General features: G+C 32.0%; 1 protein-coding gene across 4 annotated transcripts; it reads left to right on the forward strand.

The window, feature by feature from the left end:
• LOC118188236 (NADH dehydrogenase [ubiquinone] 1 alpha subcomplex assembly factor 3) lies at window positions 1-27,879 on the forward strand. Of its 4 annotated transcripts, XM_035358648.2 has the most exons (5): window positions 1-128; window positions 3,476-3,582; window positions 14,326-14,417; window positions 25,683-25,757; window positions 25,923-27,879. In XM_035358648.2, exon 5 carries the CDS (start codon window positions 25,924-25,926, stop codon window positions 26,530-26,532), a length of 609 nt encoding a protein of 202 aa, XP_035214539.1. In that variant the 5' UTR covers window positions 1-128; window positions 3,476-3,582; window positions 14,326-14,417; window positions 25,683-25,757; window position 25,923; the 3' UTR covers window positions 26,533-27,879. The 4 variants fall into 4 exon arrangements, with proteins under 4 accessions (XP_035214539.1, XP_035214544.1, XP_035214525.1 ...); XM_035358653.2 differs by lacking the exon at window positions 25,683-25,757 and having other exon boundaries at window positions 25,893-27,879; XM_035358634.2 differs by lacking the exon at window positions 25,683-25,757.

Genomic DNA, 27,879 nt, shown 5'->3' on the forward strand with positions numbered 1-27,879 from the left:
CTGGCAAATAAGTAGAGATGAAGTGAAGCTAACTTATTTACGTTTTTCATGGCCGTGGTTTAGGTCGCAGTGGTTAATATAGGTTTATATTGCGTCGAATTCGCTGGTGTCACTAGGTAAACGGGGAAGTAATAAACTCGTTTTATTGTAATATTTAGCTGTATTAAGAGAATTAATTTGTACCCATATTTTGCATGTGTTGTAGATAATTTTTATTATAAGTGGCTGTTCTATGGGACATTCCGTATTTTCAAAGAACTAATTATTATCAACTCGTCTCTTTTAAATTTTTATTGCTTTGTATTTCATGAAATAGTGCAGTACCTTCCGCTTTTTAAACTCACTGGTTAATAAACTCAGCCGCTTATTACGTTCAAATTTTCAGGAATCAAAACAAATACATACTACTCAATAAAAAAAGCCGCCGTTTATTAAACTCATCTCCGCCGCTTATAATACTCAGATTGGCAAAAGACCGATTCTTTAGTATCGAAATATTCTACTTAAAATACCCACCTAAGCTCTCCATACTTCATTCAACAGAGTCCATTTTGTAATCCATCCAACATTAGTGTCTCTTGTGTAAACACAACTTCTAACATTGAGCCTTTAGATCAAGGTATTATAGAAGCTTTCAATTGTCATTATCTTAAAGGTATGCAAAAAAAAATTACGAAAAAAACTGGACTTTTTGAAAATGAAAGAGATAAGTATGTCGATATCTCTGCTAGAGGCCATGCATGTTATAGTCTTACTATTACTATGCCATGCATGTTATAGTCTTACTATTAATTAAAAATTGTTTTTAAAATGTGGCTTTTATGTAGAAGAAGCGTTAGAGGAATTGCAAATTATAGGTGATGTTCCAGACATCAGTTAAGATAAGTTATGAAGAATCGTTTATAGAATATATGTCAGTTCATAACAATATTGAGATAAAGACTGTAAATATTGACTGCAGAAACTGACAGCGAAAGTCGTTCAGAGAAACATCCCAGCATCAATTGAGTCTGGAAACGCACAGTAAATTCTAAGAAAAATTTTTTAACTGTGAAGTGCTGATCATAAAAACTAGCAGTTCAATGAAATCCAGAATACTACTGTATAACTATTAAAAAAGTGAATTTCAAAATTTCAAAAGTACTTTAATTTTTAGCATTAAATTTTTATTATTATTTTAGGGTTAATTATTGAATTAGTTGCCAGGTACCACTTTACTCCAAAGTTTAAAATGGCTATCATGATTTATAATGTACAAATCCACTGTATAAACTCTAAATAAATTGGATATGATTGAACGGAAGTGATTTTAATAAGTGGCGGCTTCTGTATATCTTAAAAGCTTATGCTAAATGAGTTAATTAAATAATTATAATTGCCATAGGTGTAAAAGACCTTTTTAAATGTATATGGTTTTGTGCTTAGTATTTATTAATGTATGTTGATGCAACAATGGATAGCAAAAGAAACTCATCTTTCAGTATTTTCATATTAACCACATGCTAGAAATTAATTGCTGATAAGCCCTAGAAAGATAAATGACCTTTAATCGTTTCAGAAATGTATATATGTAATAATACACATACATATGTTTGTACATATATATACATGCATGCATGAGCACATCCACCCATCCATACATGCATACATACATATGTTTCTGAATCCAGTCCCAATAACAGAAGATTACCTTTAATTTTCATTTTTTTACATTTATTCATTCGAAATAACCCTAGGTAAAATTGGTCGATGATGTGAGAAATAAGATATATAATTTCTCTTTATTGATCGATGAAGAGTTTATTGTAGTTACAGATGTTCCTATTATTATGATGGGAGATTTTAATGTAGACATCAGACAAAATAAAAGGCATTTGATTTTATGAAACATTTTAATCTCAGTATGGTGCCAAGTAACTATTCAAATACCACTTGGCAGATCATTTATATATTTAACATTTACTAGGAATATAACTGCTGGCATCTTAAATATTTTCACTAAAAGTATCCACAAGTGGCAATTGCAAATTGACAGGTTTTATTTTATTACATGAAGCTGATGCTCATTTCTCCACAACAAAGTATTTTACAGAGTGTCAATGACTTTTATTTAGTTTTCACATTGTATCATCTATTACATCCTTTTTGCAAACATTCCTTTTGTTCTTCTTTTGTTACACATTGTGATATCATTTATTTTGTTCTGCTGCTCTTTGCCTCGAGCACCTTGATGAAATTCATTATTATTTTTGGTGAAATAAAATAAAATAAAATACAGCAGTGCATGTAGCTTTGAAGTCACCAAATTTTTGATGTTTTTGACACTATTATTTATTATTAATTATTTTTGCCCAAATATACTGACTGTATATCAGATGACTTTGCCACTTGATGAAGTAAAATAAAACACAGTGACTGTGTACCAAATGACCTTGCCACTCATACGCAGTCGCGCATGTGCACAGAGCTTTGACGTGGCCAAAATTTCACTATTTTTGATGCATTGCAATGCATATACCCTTTGTCCAATGTAAAAATTTTTGTGTGTTTGTTAATATGCTCTTTCATTTATATTGTGATTTATTTAGATTGATGGTAACATTTGGTAGTTTCAAAGATATTTCGCACACACCTTAAATACCATCTTAATCTTTGCTTTCTCATCAGAAGAGCATAATCCTATATTAAAAGTATCAGAGTGCATGTAAAAAACTGGCTCGAAGGAAGCCTTGGGACATATGCAACAGCTTTACGTTTCATTTATTCTTGGTGTGACAAATTAATACCAATCTATTTCTACCAAAAGCAATTTTGAATGACAGATAAAATGGTTGCTGAGTGGAATAATTATCTATGGGAGATATATGTCCTTTAAATGATGGGAGTAGTAGGTGTTGTATTGTGGAGGTGATGAAAGCATGTTCAGGAGACATAAAAATAATGCTGAAAGAATACTCCCTTCCCATATGTGAGACACTTATCATGAAACAAGAATTTCTTGTCGTGGTTCCCAATGGTAGTCCTATGGTAATGATAAATAAAATTTTTTAAAAAAATTAAATTGACAGTTTTTTCAAATTTCTGAAGGGATATAAGATGGAAGAAGTAGAACTTTCTGGTTATATTCATTGCCAAATCAACCACAGATACAATTTCATTGATTCTTAAACTGGCATGCACGCACAGAATCTAGTACTCATCTGGGAAAAGGGAGAATGGTAAAATAAAAAACATCAAGGAATATATTGCTATTACCTTGAATCTTATTTTACAGAGTTTATAAGGAGAGGAAAAAAAGCCTCAAGTGATGATGATGATGATATGTTTGATGCCATACTAACCATTCTAAGGGCTGTTGTTAAACATTTTCCTCCGAAATAAAACTTCAAACTTGATATTAGCCAAATTCATACCATAAATACCTGTTTTTTCTGTTTTATGTAAACACTATAATAATTCATCTTATCTTTTATAGGTATGATAATATGCATTGCTCTCAACCAAGGTTGTCAGAAGTCTTAGGAAACCAGGAAAAAAATTGCAGCTAGTAAAGCTTTTGAAGTTAATTGTGGTTTTTGAAAAGTATGTTACAAAACTGATTTCATGAGATTGTTTTATTATTATTATTTTTAATTTTATTTAACTATAAAAGTGTCATGATAGGCTTTTATCATTTTAGAAAAATTAAACATCTTATTAAATTCTTAATCATTCAGATCTATCATGATTAAAGACAGCCTAAGAGCACCTAATACTTGCAGTTGTGATGTGTTTCTAACTGATAAAGGAATCCAAGTGTGGACAAATATTTGCGAAAACAAAACAAAACAAAAAAATTGAATTTAGAGTTGAAATGATATTTCTTTATTTTAAAAAATTTTAATCGTGCATCCTCTGAATTTTATATTCAGTAACCAATATATATCAATCACAATATGATAAAATCTCAAAAAAAATTATGCATTTTTTACTTAATTGTTCCTATTGTTGTAGTGATAAGAATGCAGGAAGTTATCTCTTCTCTGTCAGAAAATTCAGGATTTTGTTATTGCATTAGTGGCTTGCCATAGTCCACAGGTGCTGTGATACTACTTTTCAATTGTTTTCCAGCAGTGTCCTTTAATGAACAGGGCAGAGGTTCAAAAATATTAATGGATACATAGATACTACATCTGCAAATAAGTTGATTAGCGTATTTGACAGCATATAAGATGCACTTTTTTTTCCTAAATTTGGTCTCAAAATAGTTACCTGCATCTTATACGTGAAGGACACAGGTTAACTTTCAATACTGAATGCTATTTTTACCCCGGATAAAGGTCTAGACACATATAACTTTTTCTACATCTGCCATAATTATTTTGTGCATGCATGAAATATCTGTCGCCAAAAAGTGCCAAAGCTCGAAGCTGATGTCGAAGTTCGAACAGGTTCGACGGTCACATTACGTCTATGGAGCCTTTCCTTCTTTACATAGACTTTCTTTGACTCAGCCGACACACGTGTCTGTATCGATGCTACTCTGTATAAACGTGTCGGCATCGGTGCTACTCTATGTAAACATATCGGTATTGGTACTACTCTGTATAAGCGTGTCGGTATCGGTGCTTAAAACTATTTGTTTAAAAAAAAAATACCTTGGAAAATATCATTACAGGAAACAAGAGATTAAGCTATACAATTCAGTATAAACTAGGAGTGTTAAACTACGCCAAAGTGCATGGAAACAGCAGCAGCAAGGCATTTCGGTCCACCACCTACCGAAAAAATGACATGTACTTGGCGACTGCAAGAAGATCAACTGAAAACTGCTAAAAAGCAAAAATGTAACCTTCGATGCCCAGCTCCATCTTGGCTTGAACTCGAAACTGCCGTAAAAATGTGGGTGATAGATAAGAGGAAATCTGGGATAAGTGTTTCAACTAAAATGATAATCAATGAGGCCAAAGGATTTGCAGAAAAACATGGGAATCAGAACTTTTTAGGGTCTGAGGGCTGGTGCTACAGGTTCATGAAAAGGCAAGGCTTATCAATGCGCACAAAAACAACTATTGCACAGAAAATGCCAGCAGATTATGAAGAAAAAATATTAGCGTTTCATAGGTTTGTTATAAATGTATGCAAGAAAACTTCTTTTTTGAGCTCGGTCAAATAGGAAATGTGAATGAAATTCCACTCACATTTGATTACCATCCAACAAGACTGTGAGTATTAAAGTGTCTAAATCAATAACCATAAAAACCACAGGTCATGAAAAAACCCGATATACGGTAGTTCTAACATGTTGTGCTGACGGCACAAAACTACCGCCGTTTTTCATATTCAAAAGAAAAACTCATCTAGAAGAAAAACTTCCAACGGGTGTAATTGTTCATGTTCATCCAAAAGGCTGGATGGACGAAGCTGGAATGAAACTGTGGTTACAGAATGTATGGGTGAGGCGACCTGGTGGACTCTTAAGAAAACCCTCTCTTTTGGTTTTGGATCAGTTTAGCACCCATAGAACTGAAACCATAAAGAATAAAGCAAGAGAATTAAAAACTCAGGTAGCTGTCATTCCTGGTGGACTGACTAGCCAATTGTAGCCTTTAGATGTATCGGTGAATAAGGCAATTAAGAAAAAAGTGCGAGAACAATGGAACAAGTGGATAGAGAGAGCCACATCACACCCTCAGGCAGAATGAAGCGGTTGTCTATTTCACAAGTATGGGAGTGGTAAAAAGATCTTGGGAGGACATAAAGGCTGAAGTAATTGTTAAGTCCTTTAAGAAATGTGGAATCAGTAATGCTCTTGACGGAACAGAAGACGACGAATTATTCAAAGAAGGTGATACTAGCGATGACGGAAACAGTAGTGATGACAATATACTCGTTTTCGATGATAGTGAAAAGGATTTTTATGGTTTTGAAAGTGATTAAAGTCTAATTTCGTGATAGGCAACGTTTTCCTTGAATCTGTGTGTTTTTTTTTTTTTTTTTTTTTTTTTGTTGTTGTTGTTGTTTTTGCTTTATTTTGTATTATGTTTGATTACTTGCCATTTATTCATTATTGAAATTTACATATCATGTTCAAAATAGCTTGCCATTTGTTAATTTTCCTTAATAAAAATATGTTTGGTAATTGCATTCAATGATTGTTTATTTGGCTTTTACGAAACATGAGAACTAAAAGAAACCACAGTTTAAGTTATTTGTGGTACCGCGCGAGATTGCGGACTAATGAAACATTTTTTCCTTGTGTGTGGCCTTCTTATATGCCGTCAAATACTGTAATTAAGTGCAAACTTCTGCAAACAAGTTTTATAATTAAACTGCAAAATCTCTTATAATCTGTTGGTTGGTGATATGATCTGTCTGCGGTAAGTTGGCATAAGAAATTTAAGAGAGTTATAAACTCTTATAGTGTCTTTAAAATGTAAACATAACTATAATTTGCAATTATAATTTTTATAGTAATTTACATAAAAATAGAGGCAAAGACATTTTTTATAAGAACTTTTTGTATTGCAATGTATATAGTAGTATAATGCATTATTTTTTTATTGTATGCCTTGCAGTCCACAATCTAAACCCACCAAAGAGTTTAATCCAGTTTACCAATTATTGTGTGAAATTTTATAAATTTCCATGATTTAAAAATGAAATCTTTAGGAGTAAGAAATTGCACAGGTGCAATATGTGGGGAAAGTGCAGAATCGCCCACTGCTTGGCACATTTTTCCAAATCTATAAGTTGGCTATGCTCTCGCATCTTATCTCCTGGATTTGCAACCCCTCCAGAAGATGCTAGGCAAGGCACGACATTTACAATGGCGAACAGGTAAAATAAATACAAAATAAAAGTTAAAGCAAAATTTTGAAAACTGTAAATCTTTTAAAAACAACATAATAATTTTAAAATACAAACATGGTTAAGAAAACATAGTAAGCTTCAAAAACTTAAAATCGTTACAAAACCCTGAAGAATTAAAATACATTCACCTATAAAAAAATTGGGGAAAGTGCAGAATCACCCACTGCTTGACGCGTTTTTAAGAATTGAACAAACTCGGTATCCATGTACACATCAACCTATTTTCACTTTAAAAAAATCCCAGAATTGCACAAAAATAGCATTGCACTCTCCCTTGACTTTATCCATGTACACATCAACCTATTTTCACTTAAAAAAAATCCCTGAATTGCACAAAAATGGCATTGTGCACTCCCTTGACTTTATCCATGTATACATCGACCTATTTTCAATTTTAAAAAAATCCCAGAATTGCACAAAAATAGCATTGCCCACTCTCTTGACTTTATCCAAGTACACATCGACCTATTTTTACTTTAAAAGTCAAAGAAAATTGACAAGCATTCAATTCTTCTTATTCTTGTAAAAAAACACCAAACAAATAAGTAGGAAATTTTTAAAACTGGAAATCCCTTCAAGAGAACCTAATAACTTTAAAAACTAAAATCATTTCAAAAACGTAGTAAGTTTAAAGAACATAAAATTATTACAAAACCCTGAAAAATTAATCTTTCACTTCCAAAAAATTTTTAAATATGAAAATCCAGTCCTTACAAAAACATAATTTTAAAAACTAAAAATCATTTCCAAACCATAGTAAGTTTCAAATACTTAAAATCGTTACAAAACACTGAAAAATTAAAATACTTTCACTTACCTGAAAAGGAGTAATCTACTTCGCTCAGCCGATGAACGAAAAGAAATGAATTCTCAAAATGTTCTCGAATTATTGTTTAAAATAACTGCTCCTCTACCATCTATTATCGTCTACACCAATCAGAAATTCTAAATTTTAAAATACATACTGAGCATGCGCAAAAATGCTCCGAATTTCACGCTCAAAAGAATTTCTCAATTTAAAATACATATTGCACATGAGCGAAAATGCTCTGAAATTTGCCTTCCAGAATGGCAAAATCGACTTGGATACCGTATTTGGCACACTTATCAATCTCGTAAAAAGCGCCAAACACAATGCGCCAATTAAGTGAGCGATTCTGTACTTTACCCCAATGTGTAATACATTTTCTCATTTCAAAAAAAGTTGCAACCAAAAATTTGATGGTTTTCATCAAATAGTCTTAAATTTTCTTTCGGTGTCGCTTCAGCTGTGAGAAGGTATCCAAATGTAGAAATTTAAATTTAATATTACATAAGTAATTTAATTTTGTATTACATGCATACATTTAAATTTTAGTTTAATATGTGAAATTTAATATGCACTTGCTTAGCTACCAACTCCAAGTACCAACTACTCGCACTTGCAACCTACCAGTTTTACTGGAAAGCTTTTAGTCACATCTCTGTCTCCCAGTTTTTAATTTACAGCCTTTATTTAGGAAAGTGTTTTTCACAAATAAATGAAATTTGTTGAATGAATGAAACTTAAAATGTGCGAATGAAATTCCAAACTTTGAAATAGCGAAAAATTATATACCACTATTGAGAAGAAATATATACCACTATTAGGTGTGGTATTTGTTAAACATTGTTTGGCAATGTTTAACAAAAAATGTCCGAAAAGGCGAAATCAACAAGTCTTCAGTAGCGTATCATAGTTGGAAATGTAATCATAAATTTGACTTTGGATCTGCAAAAATTATGCAAAAGGCTTCTTCCGTTGGTGAATTGGATTTTCTTGAGGCTTTTCATATTCACAAGCATTTAGCATGTTTAGTGAATGATTTTAAGTCCAATTTAATCACAGGTTATATATATAAATTGCACTGTATATTTTTACCTTCTATAAAATACAAATGTGTTTTCTGTACAAAAATATAGGAAATATGTAGTAAAATGCATACCCATAGCTTTCATTAATTTAGGGTAAATTCATTCATAGATCAGGTTGAATAATTATTTTTGAAAGGTATATAAAATAGCACTAAATGTAGTCTTTTGGCCTATGAGTTTCATTAACAAAATCTATTTTTAGCATATGATAAGAAATTTTTGTTGAATTTTTCCTCGTCAACATTTCTTAGAGCATTTAAAAATCTATAATCATCGCCAAGCGTAATGTTAGCATAAAAGGTTGTCATACTCTTGTTATTCAATTTCTAATGTAAAAAAAAGTTTAGACATCACAGCATGAGTTATTACTGAAGCTGCCATGTATTGATAAACATGCAGTGTGATGAAAGCAGAATATAATAAATAATGATTTGCCAGGTTGGTGTCAGGGATACAAAATAAGTGAATGTTTCGGTTTGAGATGTATGCCAAGTAGATACTCAGCTACGAAGACAAATTATTAATCTCGCAAATTTATGCTTACATGATTGTTTTTCCATAACGAGGTATTTTATTTAGTGCCTAAATGAAATTAAGAATCAAAATTTTTAAGTGAAAATCTTCACATGTTTTATTATGGAAAAAAAAATCAAATGCGCATGCGTAAAGCATTAATAAAAAAAAAAAAAAAAAAAAATGTTTATGGCTTTGAGGTCCGGATTTCGGACTTTGTACTGTACTAACTGTGTGCCCCCAAAAACGATAGACCGAAGCAGGCCCTTGAGGCTTTTCCCCTCAAAATCTATGCATAACTGCACAGCTAGTGTGGTGGGATTATTCCTGTACGACCAGTGGTGAAATTCTGATGTCATGCCTTTTTCTACCTGTATGTGTCTACTTGTCATTTTCTTAGATTTAAACTGATGATCTAAAATCTGAAGTCCCACCAGCTCCAGATCTTGAATTGTATTAGCTGAAGTGTATATATGTTGTACTTGCTTAAAAATCATATGAGTGTAAGCAGTTGATTGAGGCAGATTACATTAAGTACTCATTATATGTTTTTATTTTATAATGCCTAAAATTGTTCATGTGTGTATACAGTGAGTCAGTAAATTCTAAAAAATTAACCACCTCTAAATTGTAAAAATTTACTCTTTTTGGTATATGTATTACAACTCTGTGAATTAGCAACATATATGGCCTTATAAAATAGTCCTAACACATAGGCGTTATACACTATCTGGCCAAAAGTATGCGGACTCAGAAAGTCCTAAGGCACATATTAATATGATGGTGGTCTCCTCTTTACATCGATGATAGCTGCACAGGTCTGGAAGGACTTTTCCTCAGTTTTGGATATGTGACATGTGAATAAACTTTCAGGCATCCATCACAGCTGGAGTGAGTGCTGTTGGAGAGGTTGGTCAATTTGCCTGGCTATGTAATCGGCTTTATAATTCATCCGAAAAGAGTTCTGTGGGATTTAGATCGGAACTCTGAGAAGGCCATCCCAGTTTCTGTGCATTATCAGACTATGGCTGCACATGTCTCAGTGTGTGAATGGAGAAGTTATCCATCTGGAAGAGAAATGGATCTTTCATGAAATACTGCCATAGAGTTGGGAGAGCAGTATTGTCCAGAATGTCCACATACATCTTATTGTTCAAGTTTCCAATCACAAGAACTAAGGGACCCTAATTTTTGTTGAATTTTTCCTCGTCAACATTTCTTAGAGCATTTAAAAATCTATAATCATCGCCAAGTGTAATGTTAGCATAAAAGGTTGCCATACTCTTGTTATTCAATTTCTAATGTAAAAAAAGTTTAGACATCACAGCATGAGTTATTACTGAAGCTGCCATGTATTGATAAACATGCAGTGATGAAAGCAGAATATAATAAATAATGATTTGCCAGGTTGGCGTCAGGGATATAAAATAAGTGAATGTTTCGGTTTGAGATGTATGCCAAGTAGATACTCAGCTACGAAGACAAATTATTGATCTCGCAAATTTATGCTTACATGATTGTTTTTCCATAACGAGGTATTTTATTTAGTGCCTAAATGAAATTAAGAATCAAAGGAACTACTCTGATATGCGCCCTCAAGTCGCCAAATATTTTTGGCGAGAAACTTCACGCTGCCATATTACTATCTAAATTTTTTGTCTACATTTTGAACTTTTAGCCTAAAATGTCTCCAAAAACGCGGTTTTCGCACATGGAAAAAACTACGTTTTGAACACACAATTTAGCTAAAAATCCGAAACAAAAACAAAAAATTTAGATATCAAAAACATACCTGCCAACTTTTACGAATTTTACGTAATTTTTACGAAAATGCGTTTGTTTTTACGATTTTACGATCGTAATCCATTTTTTACGATTTTTTTCCTTTTTCAAGTGTTTTTAGTGATTTTTGTTGAAATTTTAGAATTTTTCGCCAATTGCATCGTGTTTTACCACCAACTACCGACTACTTGAATCCAGTAACCTGCGGTTTCTCCCAACTCGCCACTTAACCAGCCAATCCAATGTGCTGAACTTGTTTCTCCCACTCTTTTCTTTGTGGGCGCCAGGTTGTTTTTTCAACGTGGATAGACGCATTCTTTTTTTTTTTTTTTTTTTGTGTGTGTGTGTGTTTGCACGTGCTATAAATTTTCTTAATGCGTCGTTATTACGAAATGAGTTCAAAAAAACCGTATTCTCAATATTTTCGGCCTGCCTACAAAGCCGAATTTCCAACAATTAAAGAATCCTTCAAAGGAAATAACTATGCATTTTGCAACGTGTGCGTGTTTGACTTCATAATAAGTCACGGTGGAAGAAGCGACATTGTGAAGCATGTTAAGTCTAAAAAGCATGAAGTCAATGCTTCGGCTTTGACAACGTCAAAGAAAGTGGTTGATTTTTTTTCAAATTCGGCTACGAATTCGGATGCCGATGTAATTTTTGGCAGAATGTTTGTTTACACAGTTTGAAGACTTTGCCAGTTCTGGAGAAGATAGACTTGATGTCCTCGTTGGTACCTTAAAAAGAATAAAACGAGCTGATGGAACACCAAAATATGATAGACTAGCAAGAGTTTTATGTGCTATTCTCATACTTCCACACAGTAATGCTGAGTGCAAGAGAGTCTTCAGTGTCGTGAAGAAAAACAAAACTATGTTTCGTTCTTCAATTTCACCAAAAACGCTAGAAATCATTTTAATTGCTAAATGTTATGAGGAAACTAATTGTTATGACAGGAAATTTTCCAAAGAATTTTTGGCTAAAGCCAAAAAATGCACTCTAAATTCATTGCAATAATTTTTTTGTGTAGCATTAAGTTCTTGTTTTATGTTTCCTAATAAATTTTTTAGTTACTACTTAATTGAGATTTACTAGTAAGTACAATTTTCTTTTTTCTATTTGTATAAATTGTTATTTTTTTAATATCAAAGCATGATATTATTTCTTCGTGTTCTTCTGAATTTGGGGGAGAAATCTTCTGAATTTTTATCTTTAGAGGTTGGCAGGTATGCAAAAACGTAAAGTTTCTAACCAAAAATATTTGACAAGAATCCATGTACACAGCGACATGTTTTAACTTAAAAAAACATCTACGAATTGCACAATGTAGGCAACGAACGAATCTACAAACTACGCAGACCTCGCTTTAAATTAACATAACAACAATAAATTTCAAAGAATACCATGTACACAGCATCCTGTTTAAACTTTAAAAAAATTCTACGAATTGCACAATTTAGGCAAGGAAGAAATCTACGATCTACGCACTCCTCGCTTTAATAAAATAACATAACAACAATAAATTTCAAATAATACCATGTACACAGCGTTCTGTTTCAACTTTAAAAAACATCTACGAATTGTACAGTCTAGACACTAAACAACAAAATAAACTAAAATAAATTTCAAAAAATTTAAAAAAACAACAATAACGACAGAAATTCATACTAAAGAACCAATGAACATAACATTCTACAAAATAAGAACAAGGATAAAATAAAATGCACTTACCATGAATTAATGCGTTTTCGAATAGCAGAAATATAAATTTCATACCGCCTTTAACATGCCGCCACATAATCACTATCGTATTTACATGACAGCCAGACACACTATCCAGAAAATTTATACTATGGTTCACAAATAAATAAAATTGCAAATCCCTACTTCTATCATGCACTGCCATTAAAAATAATCTCCCAGACCTTCTTTCCACAGTTCCAAATACCCACTACCCCTCAACAGGATAGCCACAATCATATTTCCTTTTGCCGAACTTCAATTCAACAACTACCATTTTATCTTTCCCTCCCATCTTCTTAGACACAGAGGCGAACCAATGAGCTCCAGCGAAAGATTTTTCAACGTCAACAGGGTTGCCATAGAACACGCAATCGCGCCCAAAACCAGCGCAGAACACATATCGCCACATTTGGTGAAATTAGGGCATATATTAGAGTTGTACCGAATCAAAATTTTTAAGTGAAAATCTCCACGTTTTATTATGGAAAAAAAAATCAAATGCGCATGCGTAAAGCATTAATTAAAAAAAAATGTTTATGGCTTTGAGGTCCGGATTTTTGATCACTCCCGATTTCGAACTTTGTACTGTACTAACTGTGTGCCCACACCATGATGCTGCCACTACTAAGCTTTACAGTCCACACCATGATGCTGCCACTACTAAACTTGAAAAACCCACACCGTGATGCTGCCACTACTAAACTTTACAAGTCATCACAAATACAGTCACTTAAAAAACGTTTGTCAGGCAAGAACCAACCAGTTTGTAAACCAGATGTGTCCTTTGGACTGCCAGATTATAAAGCAAGATTCGTTACTCCAAAGAACATTTTTCCACATGTTTGTAGTCCAGTGAAGATGAGCTTTGCAGTATTGCAATCGACACTTCACATTCCGGGAAGTAATGTTCAACTTATGAATGACTGCACAAGTATGGAATCCCAGATTTTTTAACTCTAAATGAACAGTCCTACTTCTAACGCCTGAGGAATTTTTGAACTCCTGAATTATTTCAACTGAGAACTTGCAATTTTGTTTTCACTGCCCTTATCAGAGTTCTACAGCTGCTTTCACTAATTTTTTCAGCCTGCCACTTCATTTTTTTGCAGTTTCACTGCCTCAGCATTTCCATTTCACAGTTACATCACTCACAATGGATTTGGGCTTTTGTAGAATATCCAAAATTTCACGAACTGATTTCCCACAAGGGTGGAATCTTAACTATTCTGCCACGAGGAAAGTCACTGAGCTCCTTTAACTTACTCATCATCTCACAATCTCATAAATATGACCTGACAAACTATTACCAGTACTTTTATAGCTTTTGGTTATGCATCATATCAGGTCACCTGCCAGATTCACTTCTTTAGGGGGTCTCTAGATACTTTTGGCCAGGTAATGTATGTGAGAGCTAATAAATTTATATTTTTACTTTAAAAAATACATATTATTTTGATTAATAAGAATGCAACTTTAATCAGATTATGTATTAATATTTTATTTTTTTTTTATAATTTTCATGTTCTCTTTTTATTTTTACAGGCTCCAAGGATCATATTGTAATAAGTTAAATGATTCATTTGACTTCAAGACTCCTGAAATTTTATTTATAAAATCTGAATTAATTTTTAGAGGTAATATTTTTACAACTATATACATGCATGTGAATAAATTCCATACTTTATTCTCTTTAAGTTAATAATGTTAAATTTCTTAGCGTAATTGAAAAATGTGTGGTATACTAAATAAACAGACTAGTTACTCTCAGTATAATCCTTTCGAAGAATGCATTGTAGTATTTAGTTAGTTGCTCATTTTTTTTAAGAGTGAGTAATAATTTAATTCAGACATATAAATTTAAAAAATGTTTTTTGTTCCTTCATATATGTTGTAAATATACATATTAAAAAGATTTCTTTTAATAGAAATAAAGTCGTTTTTGAGTTATGCAAGATACGTACGTACGTACATACCTACAGACGCCACGAAAAAAATCTCTTCAGAATTCATTTTAAATCAGTTTTTTAATTTTTTTTTTGGGGGGAAGTCCTTTATTCCATTCTTACATGCGGATGTTACTCAAAAACATCGTTAAATTGCATTCGATAGTGGTCAAAATGGATATTTTCATTGAAATATGATGCCTGAAATTTTTTGCTATTACAATACTTCCTTTTTTTTACCTTGTACAAGGAAGTAACAAATATGAATGTTTGGCTGTCATATTCTCTCACAGTTTTTTAAAAAAACGTGGCTTTCAGTGGATGAGATTTTATAAAATTTACCAGATTCACTGCTCATTTTAACACCTGATTCAGTGCAGGACTCAAATGCTGTGACATAAGTGCATCTCTGTGAATAATGCAATGGGTTCACAGTGCACTTGGCGAATTACTTTAAGTGCAATGAGAATAAGTGCATATAATTAATCCTTCATAGCAGCCAGACATAGAGTGAGCTCCATGAGTACAGACACCAATGCACTTAGGCCAATTCAAATTATTTTCAGATATGAATGTGTCAAGAATCTCGAACAGGTTCTCAGCCTTTTCTCTTGCAGTAATATTTTTACAAAAGTCTTCTTTAATATTATTATCATCTATAAACCATACATAGCTTATCGCTGCCTCATCTACCTATAATCCAAATTCCACTCCTTTAAGTTTTTTCAATTAATTGATCGTTGATATCCTTTGCCGGATGTTGTATACTCTAATTGTGTTAATGAGCAAAGACACTTTTAAAAGCAGCTTTGCTCATCAACCATGATGTTCACCATATCTATAGTAGCGGCAAAATAAGTTCTGTGATGTTATGAGGCTTCTTACATTTTGCAATTCCACAAGCCACCCTGACTATTCATCCAGTATTTTTTTTTTTTTTTTTTTTGAGTTGTTGTAGTTTTAGTTCTTTTAACTTTCTGGCCAAAAAATCATTGAGGTTTACCAGCCATGCTGTGAAGATTAGATTTTAAATAGCACTTCAGTTATCTTGGAAGCATACACTCCACTGCCGAAACTTTCATACACAGTATACATTATGGACTCTGTTCAACATTCATTTCTGTTGACGTAAAACTAAACTCTAAGTTACCATCATCATATTTGTGATATATTTGTTTCTTGACAGTCATGCCACTGGTTGAAAGTATACTTTATCTGCACTATTATTTATTACTGCTCCAAAATCAATAACTGGTTTATTATTGCTCCGAAATCGGCCCAAAGATATATCAGGAAAAAAATCAAAAGACTATTTATCAAAGACAACAAACAAGAAGTTATATAACACTAACTATACAACATGAAGTAATTTATATTACTGTTTATTTATTTGAAGCACCAAGTTTTATTTTACTAGACTTAAAAACTTTTTTTACTACTCTTAAGAAGTGTAAAAGACTGAATCTAGCCGAAAGCGCTTGCTTATATGCTTTCTGCAAGATTTTCCAGAACAGTTCAAATCTGTCGTGAAGGGTCTGTGCACCGTCTATATTAATGATCAGCCTAAGTTGAGAACAGTGAATATATTAGAATTCTGTCACAGAATATAATTCTACCGCTTAGAGATGTCATATTGTAAAAATTATGCTATGAAATATAAATATTGTTTAGCAAAGTAAATGGAAGGAAATATAGATAGATTACATTGCATCCACTTTTTTATTTAAAAATTTGCTAATATCATGACCAATAGGAAGAGATCCCTTTTTTGGCATTATTGACCAAACTGAAAATCACAGCAGCCCCAACCTCGGTGAGAACAGCAATTAAAGAACTCAGTCATTCACTGAGTAAGAAGAGAAGAAAGCTTTTATGACGTCCACTTCACATTTGACAAATGTGTATAGTTTCAGAACTTTATAAGGCCGAAAAACCACTACAGTCAAAAGTCGTTAATCCGGACTCGTCAGGACTTCGGCGATTCCGGATTATAGATCATCAGTTTAAATCTGGTAAGATGGCATGCAGAAATTACAAAATTAAAAATATGAAACCGTAATTTATAAAATAAAGAACAATTATGATCTAAAGGGTATCAAAATTTACAAAAAGAAAAAGCTTAATATTTATTTGTTTACTTTATTAAACATTTCTTTCAATGTAAGTTGCTTCGTTTCATGTGATAATACTTTCTCTTTAATTCTATTAAACAGACATAATTTCTTGTTTAGTTACAAAGTTCCGCTGTTCAAGTCCTATAATTGCTGTGTTGAGAATACCGACTAATTTGTCAATCGAAATGTTTTCGTTTTCAATAATCTCTGGGTCACTTTCTTCACTATCGGAAGCGAATTATAATGACGAGGAACTTGATTTAAATCATATCAAAGACGGAGTACATCGAGATAAAATACTACACTTAGTAAGGAATTATAAGCCAAATAAAATAAAAACATCTGCCCTGAAGATAAGGATAGTGCTGACAGATCAACTTCCAATCCGCGGCATGAAATTGATAAACAGATTTCGGATTTCAAAACATACTTTCACTTTGTAGATACAAATTACATATTAGTAAATATATGTCGGAAATTCTATTTGACATAATCGAAAGTTCAAGCATACTTTTATGAAATTGCTCTAACAGTCTGCAAAAAATAATAAGCCAGATCCAATTCGAAGATTAACGAACAACGCAATCTGCAACATTAACTGAATTAGATAATTTTAGCTTAGCTTATACCTCCGTTACAAATTAAACGCGCATGTGCACAAACATATTCGCAGCCATAAAGGTCTTACGCGCACTCTTAAATGCCTGTGCGCATGCGTGAACGCGACGCATGCACAGAAAGTTTGTAGCTTTGAGGTCCGGATTATGGGTGTCCGAATTAACGACTTTTGACTGTATACCGCTCCGCTAAGATTATCATTATGAATGCTTTTGTCAAACTGTGGGAGCATTTTCCTAATAAATCAGGTAACGAAATGGTTACTATTAATGCTGATTTGAGTGGCATTTCTGTGACAAGCAAAAACCACATGAAATGCAACGTGAAAGAAAATGGTGGAATTTCAACTCCTGGGGAAAACTGATTTCTGAAAGTCAGTACATACAAACCCAAATCAAACATGATGAGCTAACTTTAGCAGCAATACAAAGAAAATTTTACCATTTCTTTTTCCAGAATAAGCCCTGAAAATGTTGTTCTATCCTTGTATGTGCTCTCAGGTTATTTTTGGTATTTTTCATGAGATACAGTGCAATCAAGAATGCACTGTGTTGCCAGCTTGCTTCGCAAGAATATTCTGCCCTGGTGACTTTATACACAGTCAAGTAAAAACAAGCCACACAAAATATCCAGATATTTGTAGCTTCTTTTTCTTCTTTTTTTTTTTTTTTTTTTTTGTGTGTGTGTGTGTGTGTGTTTGTGAGGCTAAATAGCTTGGCTCGATTAGCTTTTACAATATTTCGTGGCACCCCTGTCGAAAAAGCCCCAGCTTCCTGGAGCAGCACACAGTTTGGGAACCACTGCTATAGTCTACTTTCACGAATTCGGCAAACCTTGTTTATCACCATAAATTATCATATTATGAAAAAGAATACATAAATTAGGTAATCAAACAGAATTTTATAATTATTATTTACACGAAATCTTCAAAATCCAACTCATCAGTTTCAGAATTAAATAAATTTAACAAATGGCCGTTAAAGTCACTTTCATTAGTCTCTCAAATTCTCCATCTTAATTTTCTTTTTCATTGATTTCCAACTTAATGAAAGCTGATACGGTAAAAAGGGTACCCCTTGGCGATTTTTTGGTACCATTCCTGTCTTATGTCCAATGCCCTTCCCAGTAAAATGGTGTCCAAAACAATGCAATAAAACATAATTAAAACAAAAAATATATAATCTCAATAAACTGCATTTTAAACCAAACAAGGAAATAACATAAAAATGGAAATACATGTTATCTAATCTACGAAGTACAAAAAGGAAATATTGACTTATTTAAAAATTTCTGTTTCTTTAATATGTGCGACACACAGAATTCCTTAACAGCATCCCAAAACTATTTAAAATTATCTAAACTAGCATCACCTTTTTAAAACACCCCTTATATATTCCATAATGATATGAGCTCCAGTTTCAAAATCCTTAAATCTCACTACATAATTTACCAAGAGGTGATCAAAGCCATTTAAACCTTCATTTACACATAAGTCAATCAATGTTTTCTTTCCCAATCATTCCAAAGTATACAGAAACTTCAGGTTAATTGTACCATCAGCAGGCATTTTACGATGTAAAGCAAAGAATAATCAACGTACTTCCTAACCAACATTCGTACCCAAGTAAACCCTTACAAATATTTTCCCATCAGTCAAAATCACCACAGTCATACATTACAACCAACCACATCATGACAGGGCTTCCATAACATTTAACTACTCAGGTTACCGTAAATGAAACAACAACTTGGCAATAATCCAAGGGGTACCTTAAAATAAAGACTAACCATTGATACTATTGTATCAGCTCGGACTGATTGCAGCGCTTTATCACCCCATAAGGCAGCCTCCTCATACAAAGCTTTTCTCGTCGTTCCAGAATTTGTAAAAGAATGGAGTCTACTTCGCATCCACTCCTCCGACTGCTTTCATAGTTCAGGACAAATCTTGACGGCCAGTGTAACTGCACCCAATGCTTCTTACAACCTCTGCTGTCCCATGTACACAAAAAACAGAGATACTTGGTATATCTGCAATGCTGGACAAGGTGGAAGCAGACCATTTTATGATAACACAGATGATCCATTGGTGCATGTGATATTGTAACAAATCAGTGACTCTCTTTATGTATTCATATTCTTTACAGAAATAAACTGAATGGCCTGTTGGGACTGCATCAAATGAATTTCCATTGTTGAGGAGGCCACACTTCAAACTGTACTTTGAGCTATCAATGAATGCTCATCATAGAGTTGCATTATAGGCTGAAATTCCCAACTCTTCTTTTAAAACATATATGTTATGGCAATACACAAATATATCATCACTTCAAAGTATTGCAGAAACACACTTTTTTTAAGTCAAAAGTAGGATACTTTAGCTTCTTTTTTCAGCAAGTTATTCTCGTGCAGTCTTGACACTAACAGGTCTGGAGCTTTTTTGGATAATCCCAAATCTTGTGCCAATTTATTTAACTCATGCTAGTTAAATCCATTATGAATGGAATCATCTTCAGTTTCAAAATCTTCATCAATTCAGTATTCACCAGAATTATATTCTTGTATTTCTAAAGAGGGTAATTCTTTGAAAACTGGCGCTGAGAGTTCAGCTGAGTGAGGTACTGGGCGTATAGATGATGGTAAACTAGAATGCTCTATTTTACATTTTCCCCCTTGTTATGTCCTGGTGTTTTCATTATACAAAACTAATAATCCCTTGAATGATGTTTGAGCTCTCACCAAATCATAGGTAAGCCAGTTGGAAAACAGAATGTGCTTCCTTTATCCAAATCCTTAAATTCTCGACATACTGCTTGCACACTTTTTAAAAGTCACGATTTATCTTGACCACCAGTTTTCACTTCAGCTTTCGACTGAGAATAGTAAAACTGCCATTATATGTAGCAAAACGAAACTGGGCTGTTTAAACACTTGCGACATGAACTAGCAGAGACAGACGAAGAAAGGTTTCAATTTATATATAAACAAAAACTAAATAATGCTAACTCTGTATACAAACAAGAACTCATACTCCACATCTCACTACAGTATCTCAGGTGTAACTGAACTAGGCTGGATATGTATGCTCCTATTGCTAGTCTCTTGTGGTGTCATTCCCTCAGCACCAAATCAGAGGGTTTATGTCAGCCAATAGGAAAATGTTAGTACTTCCTATGAGCCATGTTTGATGCCATAGAGTGTGGTCACGTTCACAAAAGGTGTGGAGAAAAAAACTTGACATGATAGAAGAAAACTAACTTCAGTTTTGAAATCATCATGCCTATTTAACTGTAAAGCAGCTCAAAAATCGAACTCAGCAGATATTGTGTTGCAAATTATTCCTCAGTATAATCTTTTTCCTCTGCTGTATTGCCCATTTCTCTTAATTGTTTTCCAAAACAGTCCAGCCTATGATGCCAAGAAAATCTGACAAAGGGAGACAAAAAAGATCCAAAAAAATTCTTTTATTTGTAGGCATTTTCCCCAATTTTTCTTATTCGAACTTCCGTCGCTAAATGCATTTCTCTTCAACTTGAAAATCTCTGTTGCAGCCCGATTTCGTATTTCTTGACTTTCTTCATTTGCTAAAAGCAAAAACGCAGCTGTATAACTTTTTCTTCAAGTAAATGCCATAATAATAATAATTTAAAAAATTCAAAAGCATAAGCGATAAAGTAAACAGTGCAACAAATAAGCAGTAAGCAAGCCACAAAGCAGTGTATTACATGCAAAAAAGAACACAGAACTTGGGGAAATAAAAATTTCTGTGGCCGTTTAAAAAGAAGTTGGTCATCGGAGAGTGTTGACATAACCATGCAGTTCAGCAGAAAGTATATGCATTATGGTGTCTTTACACCAAGCATATAGTTAAGCTATAGTACTACTATAGTTAGCAAGTTCCCTGCAAGTTCGAGCTTTTTGCATTGAAAATAAGCACTCATAACAGGCTAGAATATCGCAGTGAATTGTACATTACCCATTTCGCTTGTACATAACTTACAATCTAAACTAGTGAAATTCTAAAGAGAGAGGGAAAGTAAAATTTCTTCAGATATGTCACAGACCTAAATTTTCAACTTTTAATGGTATACTAGTTTTTATATCGAGAAGCTTCTTTCAACATTAACTACACTTATTGGAGTGTATTTGAAAAATCTGCATTACTTGTTGTTAACTTTTCGTCAGTTTCAAATGAGTCTGCTTCTTCTCTCAAAATGATGTATCTGTTCCATACAGTTTAGAAGCCACTGTGTTTAGTCAAAACAGCACTAAATTTAGCAAATGAAGTAATTGAAATTTTGCCTATGGCCTTTTTTTAAAGTGTTGACATTCTATCAGTGTAATTTATTGCATCGGCAAGTTCTGTATTTTGCTCTTGTAAAGATTCAATAGTTCAAATTAGGAAAAAAGGATTTTAATGGACGTAGAAAAATGTATTTCATACAACTGTGAGTCTGTTTTTCCCCTTTGCATGTAACCTATAGACATGGACATGCAAAGTTTTAAAGAGCTAAGAAATGCCAGTATGAGCAAAATTCTGAAAAGTTACAGTCACTTCTTGTGGAAAAAGCATGTTGTGATAGATAGAAGTAAGAGATTACATAATGATTTTATTATTTTTTTTTTAATAGGACATCCATGCCTAGTAAAAATGAGTTCATAGGTATTAAAGCAGTATTATTTCAAGAATTAATTTATTTTTCAGTTTAATTCCATGTTTGATCCAAATTTTCAATTAACCTATATTCAGTTACCATAAACATCATTTATTTACTAAATGGCCAGTTTTAATACTCTTAACGCATTGTTGTTTTCTGTAAAATTTCTTAGTGTAGTCAAAATCATAACAATTGTAACATTTTGTAATTTCTCTGAATTTTTAACAGCATTAACAATATCTATTTTACTAAGTTGTATAACATTTTTAAAAGGCACTGAATCAATAGCTATAATCCAGTGGTTTTTTTGTTTATTTTATTTTTATAGGAAATTTAATATCAGATTTACTTTTTATTAGGAACCATTGATTTTTATCTATTTTACTAAGTTGTATAACATTTTTAAAGGGCACTGAATCAATAGCTATAATCCAGTGGTTTTTTGTTTGTTTGTTTGTTTTATTTTTTTTAGGAAATTTAATATCAGTTTTACTTTTTATTAGGAACTGCTGATTTTTATCAATATCTTTATTTCATTCAACCTGTCAATAATTTCTGTTTTTAATCAGTCTTAAACTTCAGGAAAAAAAAAAAAAAAAAGAATAACTGAAATATTGGGAGTTGATACTACTACCCACAAGATGTGATCTATCTACTTTCAGCAATTTTTGTAATGATTTTGAAAAGATTTATATGTAAACAAACCTTTGAATTTTATTTTCTAATAGGTTCAGTCTGATAGCTCTTTTGTTTAACTATCATATTACATCTTCATTTCTAAGATAAAAGTCTTTTTCTTAAAACATCAAGGTTGATTTTATTTCTCTCCTTCTTCAGTCTTCCATAGTCCATCCAGTGTTTTGGAACACTTATAAAGAGATTATTTTAAAAGTTCAAATGCATAGTAATCCATAGGAGACACATCAGGGGACTTAGGTGGAATGTGTTTAAAGGGAATAGCTTTGATTCCAGTTTCATTTCTCATTTTTTACAAAACATGGAGCAGTAGATTTAAGAGGTGTGGCTTGGAGCCTTATCCTGATGGAATTTAACGCAGTGAAGATTGTTTGGATAAAGAGATAGAATTTCTTCTTTGAAAATAAGTATTAAAACATATTTCTCATAGTAATTTGAATTAATTTTGACATTTTTTTCTACTTTCTTACTTCAAATTTTCTGTTATAAGAGACTCCAGTAATAACCATAAAAACTTTCCTCATTTTCTCTGAACCAACATATAGACTTTTTCTTCTCTTTTTTGGTAGTAAATCAATCTTTTTCTATTGTAATCAAATAAGTATATCCAAGCCTCATCAATTGTAACTATATATTTCCATTTTTCACCTGCCAAATAATTTTCATACAGTAATCTGCACATAGTCTTACTCTGAATAACATGTTTCGGCATTAACATCATGAACATCGTGTTTTTTTTTTTTTTTTTTTTTTTTTTTTTTTTTTTATTATTAGCTTTAAATCAGATTTTATAATTTTGTTCACAGTTCCTATAGAGATATTTAAAGATTTTGCAATAGCTCTTTGGGGTGCTGGATGTTCCTTTAAAACATGAGATAGGACTTTAGATTTAATAAGAGCTGTATGTACCTTTGTTGGGTATGCATTTTTTGCCTTTTTCCTAGTCAGATGTAAACTTTAATGTTTCTTTCCTTTAATATAAATTATGTCACTTATTTTACATGTAGAAACATTAAAACTGCACTTTTCACATCTTTTTTTAATAATTAATAAACATACTTCTCTTCGGACACTGCAAAAAATATAGCCTTCGATCCATTGTTTATTTTTCAGCGACATTTTAAAGAAAAGAATATTTCTAATGCTGCAGGCAATAATTAAACCTTATTTCAAACTGATGTCAGTCACATTTGTAGTTTAAAATTAATATTTAAATACATGGAGAAAATCGAAATTATTACAAAAATGTACGAACACCATCTGTATTCGCCAGACTTCAATATTGCTGAACATATTTGGACACTGTCAGTAGTTGTAAGATGACAGTAAAGAGGAGAACTAAAAGAATTTTATCATTCTTAATCAAACATTAGCAATATAACCTTGCTGTTCTCGGACATGTAATATGCCGATTCTCTTTACCTCCAATTGCAGTGCTATAATGCATAAAATGTTATGCTTCAAACTTTGCATATGCATCCATCTTGATGTTTGGATTTCTTTATGTTTATTGTTCAATGAATCATACATGGATAAAGATTATCTGTGGAAATGCCATGAGTTGGCATGTTACTAAAAAAGCATCACCCTCATCTCTATTGTCACATCATCATTTAACATATACATAGTTGACTGCTTCATATGTTTAATAGTAGCATACAAAAACTCTCATGTGCGATAAGAAATGACAATGCATACAGTATTATTTTTTTTAACTTATCCTAAGTGGAAATTTAAATGTTTGCTGCATTTTTCTCAGTCTGGATCATTGCCTCTGTTTTCCTGGTTGACTTTTTTGGTGGAGAGTTGAGAGATCAGTTATATGCATCAAGTTAGGCAGGTTGCATTTTAAGGTGTGTTTTTTAACAAAGGTTTAAATCATTTAAAAAAAATTTCCAAATTTATATTATTTTGCTTTTACATAATCATGCAAATTTGCATTTTTATCAAAAAAATAATAGCAGTAACTATCGGGAAAATTTTAATACAAAAATTTAAAATCCATTGATAAAAATAGCAATGGTTTCTTTTAATTTAGATTTTTAATTCTTTAAAATTTAAACTTCAGAAATTCGAAATTTTCAAATTTTTCTTCAATATTAAACTTCAAAAAGAAAGGTTAAATTAAAGAAGAATAGTAATCTAAAATTAATTATATTTTGTGATTACGCTTATCAAAAATCTGAATTGATTGCTATTATTTTCATAGCTCTCTACTCTTCCATTTTTTTAATCACATCTCTTTGTTACCTGGTATGTCTCCAAATCATGCAGTTTTTAATTTTTAGCCTCTGTTAATGAAAATTTTTGTAGAAATAAATTTATTCAATTAATGAAATTAAAATTATGTACTGAACTTAAATTCCATTCCTTAACCGCTAGTGATTGAGATGTTTTTTAGTAAATTTTATTGGATCTGAATTATCTTAATCTATTGTACTATTTGTAATCTATATGTAGAAATTTTATGAAGATTTAAGCTGAGTTTAATCAATTAACATTCTTATTTAATTTTGTTTTATATGAATACATAGTACACTGCTAAATTTATATACATTAACTATTAATTTTACTTTTTATTGTAATTAAAAGTACTTGGATAAATAAAAGCTTTCTTTCCATACTCAGGATTTCCATAGTATATAAAAGTGTAAGAAGCTTGCAAAATGAAATTAGTCAAAGAATGTAAATTTTAGAATATCTAATTAAATATTAAGATATGTTATATCAGAATCATATTATAAATAGTTCAGTAATATAAATTATGCATTATAAAGTGAAATTTTGTCAAAATGGCAAAAACCTTCCTGTTTTTCATTTTTTTATGCCATAGCAGAAATCATGTTCTGTTCTTTCTCATTTAATTTTAGGAATTTTGCAAAAGTTTTTAGAATTTATGCAGAACTTAGAACTAAAGATTTCACAACTGCTCGAGACAATTTGAAGTATTTTTAATTTCTGCCTAACTGCATTTTTTACTTTGAATATTAGATATATGTATTCCAAAATTATTAATATATCATCTTGTAAATTTAAATTTTTAAAACAGTGTTTTAAGTAACCTTACTGAAATTCTGTAGGTCTTGTATTCTTTCATTTTTTAACTTTAGAATGGCGTACTTATTAAGAAGAATTTGCCAGCTATCACAGAAAATTTCTAGAAACTGTGTGCAACCTCCTTTCATGCAAAGAAGCTTAAGTATTGGAAGATGTCATTTTGATAATTATGAAGGTGATGGTAAGACTACTGTAACAGTTTTAAACAAGGAACATAAACATTTAGTTATGATTGATTCTTACAGCAATATGGGATTCCGTCTAAATCAAGGTATCTTTGTTATGGGACCAGTGGCTGTGTTTCCAAGGTCTATTATGCAATGGAATGTTGAAGATGCAACAAATTTAAAACCAGAATCTCTAACTTTGTTCTGTTTGCTGGAACCTAAACTAGATCTTCTGGTGATTGGTACTGGAAGCAAGAGAGTGCAGCCAAGTCGGGACATTCTTGAATATTTGAAAGCAAATAAAATAAGTACTGAAGTATTACCTACTGATCAAGCTTGTTCTATATTTAACTTCCTAAATGTTGAAGGCAGATGCGTTGCTGGAGCTTTTATACCTCCAGAAAGAGTTACAGTATATGAAGAGGAATTGGAATTAGTATACAAAGTTGAGGCCATGGATGATTATCAAATCGCCCTAGATAAAAATAAGATGTAACTTTAAAGTATAATGTTGTCTTTCATGTTAACAGTTTTTGTAAAATTGTAGGTGCATATGAACTTAAAAACCTTCATTGTTTAATTAATTTAATATGTGTATTACAGATTGTATGAATCACTTTCTGAAACAATAAATAACTGCAAAAACTATGATAGCGTATGCTGCAATATATAAGAAATCAGTGAATTCTCTAACAAGATCTCCTAAAATAGAATTCTGTAGAAGACATTTGAGCAAAGATTTATAGTGAAATGGATTGAATTAGTTGTATCTGGGTACTATTTGGTTTTGAGGACCGTCAAAAATTGCCAAACTATTGTTGATGCCAGTGCTGCCAAAAATAATTGTGGCAACCCTAATGCAAGAAAGGAAGTAAATAACTATCTAAGACTGATGTTTTAATTTAGATGAAAAGTTAATTTCATATAGTACATTTTTATTATTATAATTTATATAAAAAAGGCTAAACATGACTGAATGGAAGCATAAGAGTAAATAACTATTTCAGATCATTATTATAATTTATATAAAAATTGCTAAACATAACTGAATGGATGCCTGCATCGCTATTTCGCTACCGAGTTATCGCTAAAGCATAATTTCATCTTGTTGGTTGTTCAAACATAATTTTCTATAATGAATGATGCCTTTTCTTTGAAAAAATTCTCGGTTAAGTGCAGAATCGCCCACTTATTTGTTTGCCGCTTTTTACAAGGGTTAAAAACAATTGGATTTTTGTCAATTTTCTTATACTTTCTAAGTGAAAATAGGTTGATGTGTACATAGATACCGAATATGTGCAATTCTTAAAAACACGTCAAGCAGTGGGTGATTCTGCACTTTACCCAAAATTCTATCGCACATTTTTCATCATGGGCAATTCCCAAATTGTTAAATACATAGGATATCAAAAGAGGATTTAAAAATTAAACTAGTATTTCAATGGCGTCTTAAGAAATATAGAACTATATAAACTTATGCAGTCTGAAATCAGTGCGTACACTAGATTTGGCGAGCTGTTAGATGGGCGTGTTTGCTAGATTTGGTGCTTTTGTGCATACATTTTCGCTGCAATTTTTTTACGGCCTTCTAAACAGAATAGTACCTGTATCTTTTATAAGTTTAGCTTTGTTTTTCTGATAAGAGTGATTATACAGGTAAACCCTGGCTCTGTAGAAAACTTATGCATGTTGTCTGAGAAAGGAAACTTCAGGCTTTATTTCCTTAAATGTCATCTTATACTAAATACAAACAAAAAGTTCAATCTAAAAAATACCTTTTTAAGAAATTAGTTTCACACTGTAATTAATGGAAATATTAGAGAATAAATTTGCTTTTCATGGA

This window comes from Stegodyphus dumicola, chromosome 1 (genome assembly GCF_044657685.1).
Source record: "Stegodyphus dumicola isolate Sdum_Otavi_A_Nest chromosome 1, ASM4465768v1".
In the NCBI taxonomy this organism is placed as follows: domain Eukaryota; kingdom Metazoa; phylum Arthropoda; class Arachnida; order Araneae; family Eresidae; genus Stegodyphus; species Stegodyphus dumicola.

Excerpts from the sequence above, each read along its gene's own strand:
- LOC118188236 (XM_035358648.2), top strand. The coding sequence starts at position 25,924 with ATGGCGTACTTATTAAGAAGAATTTGCCAGCTATCACAGAAAATTTCT.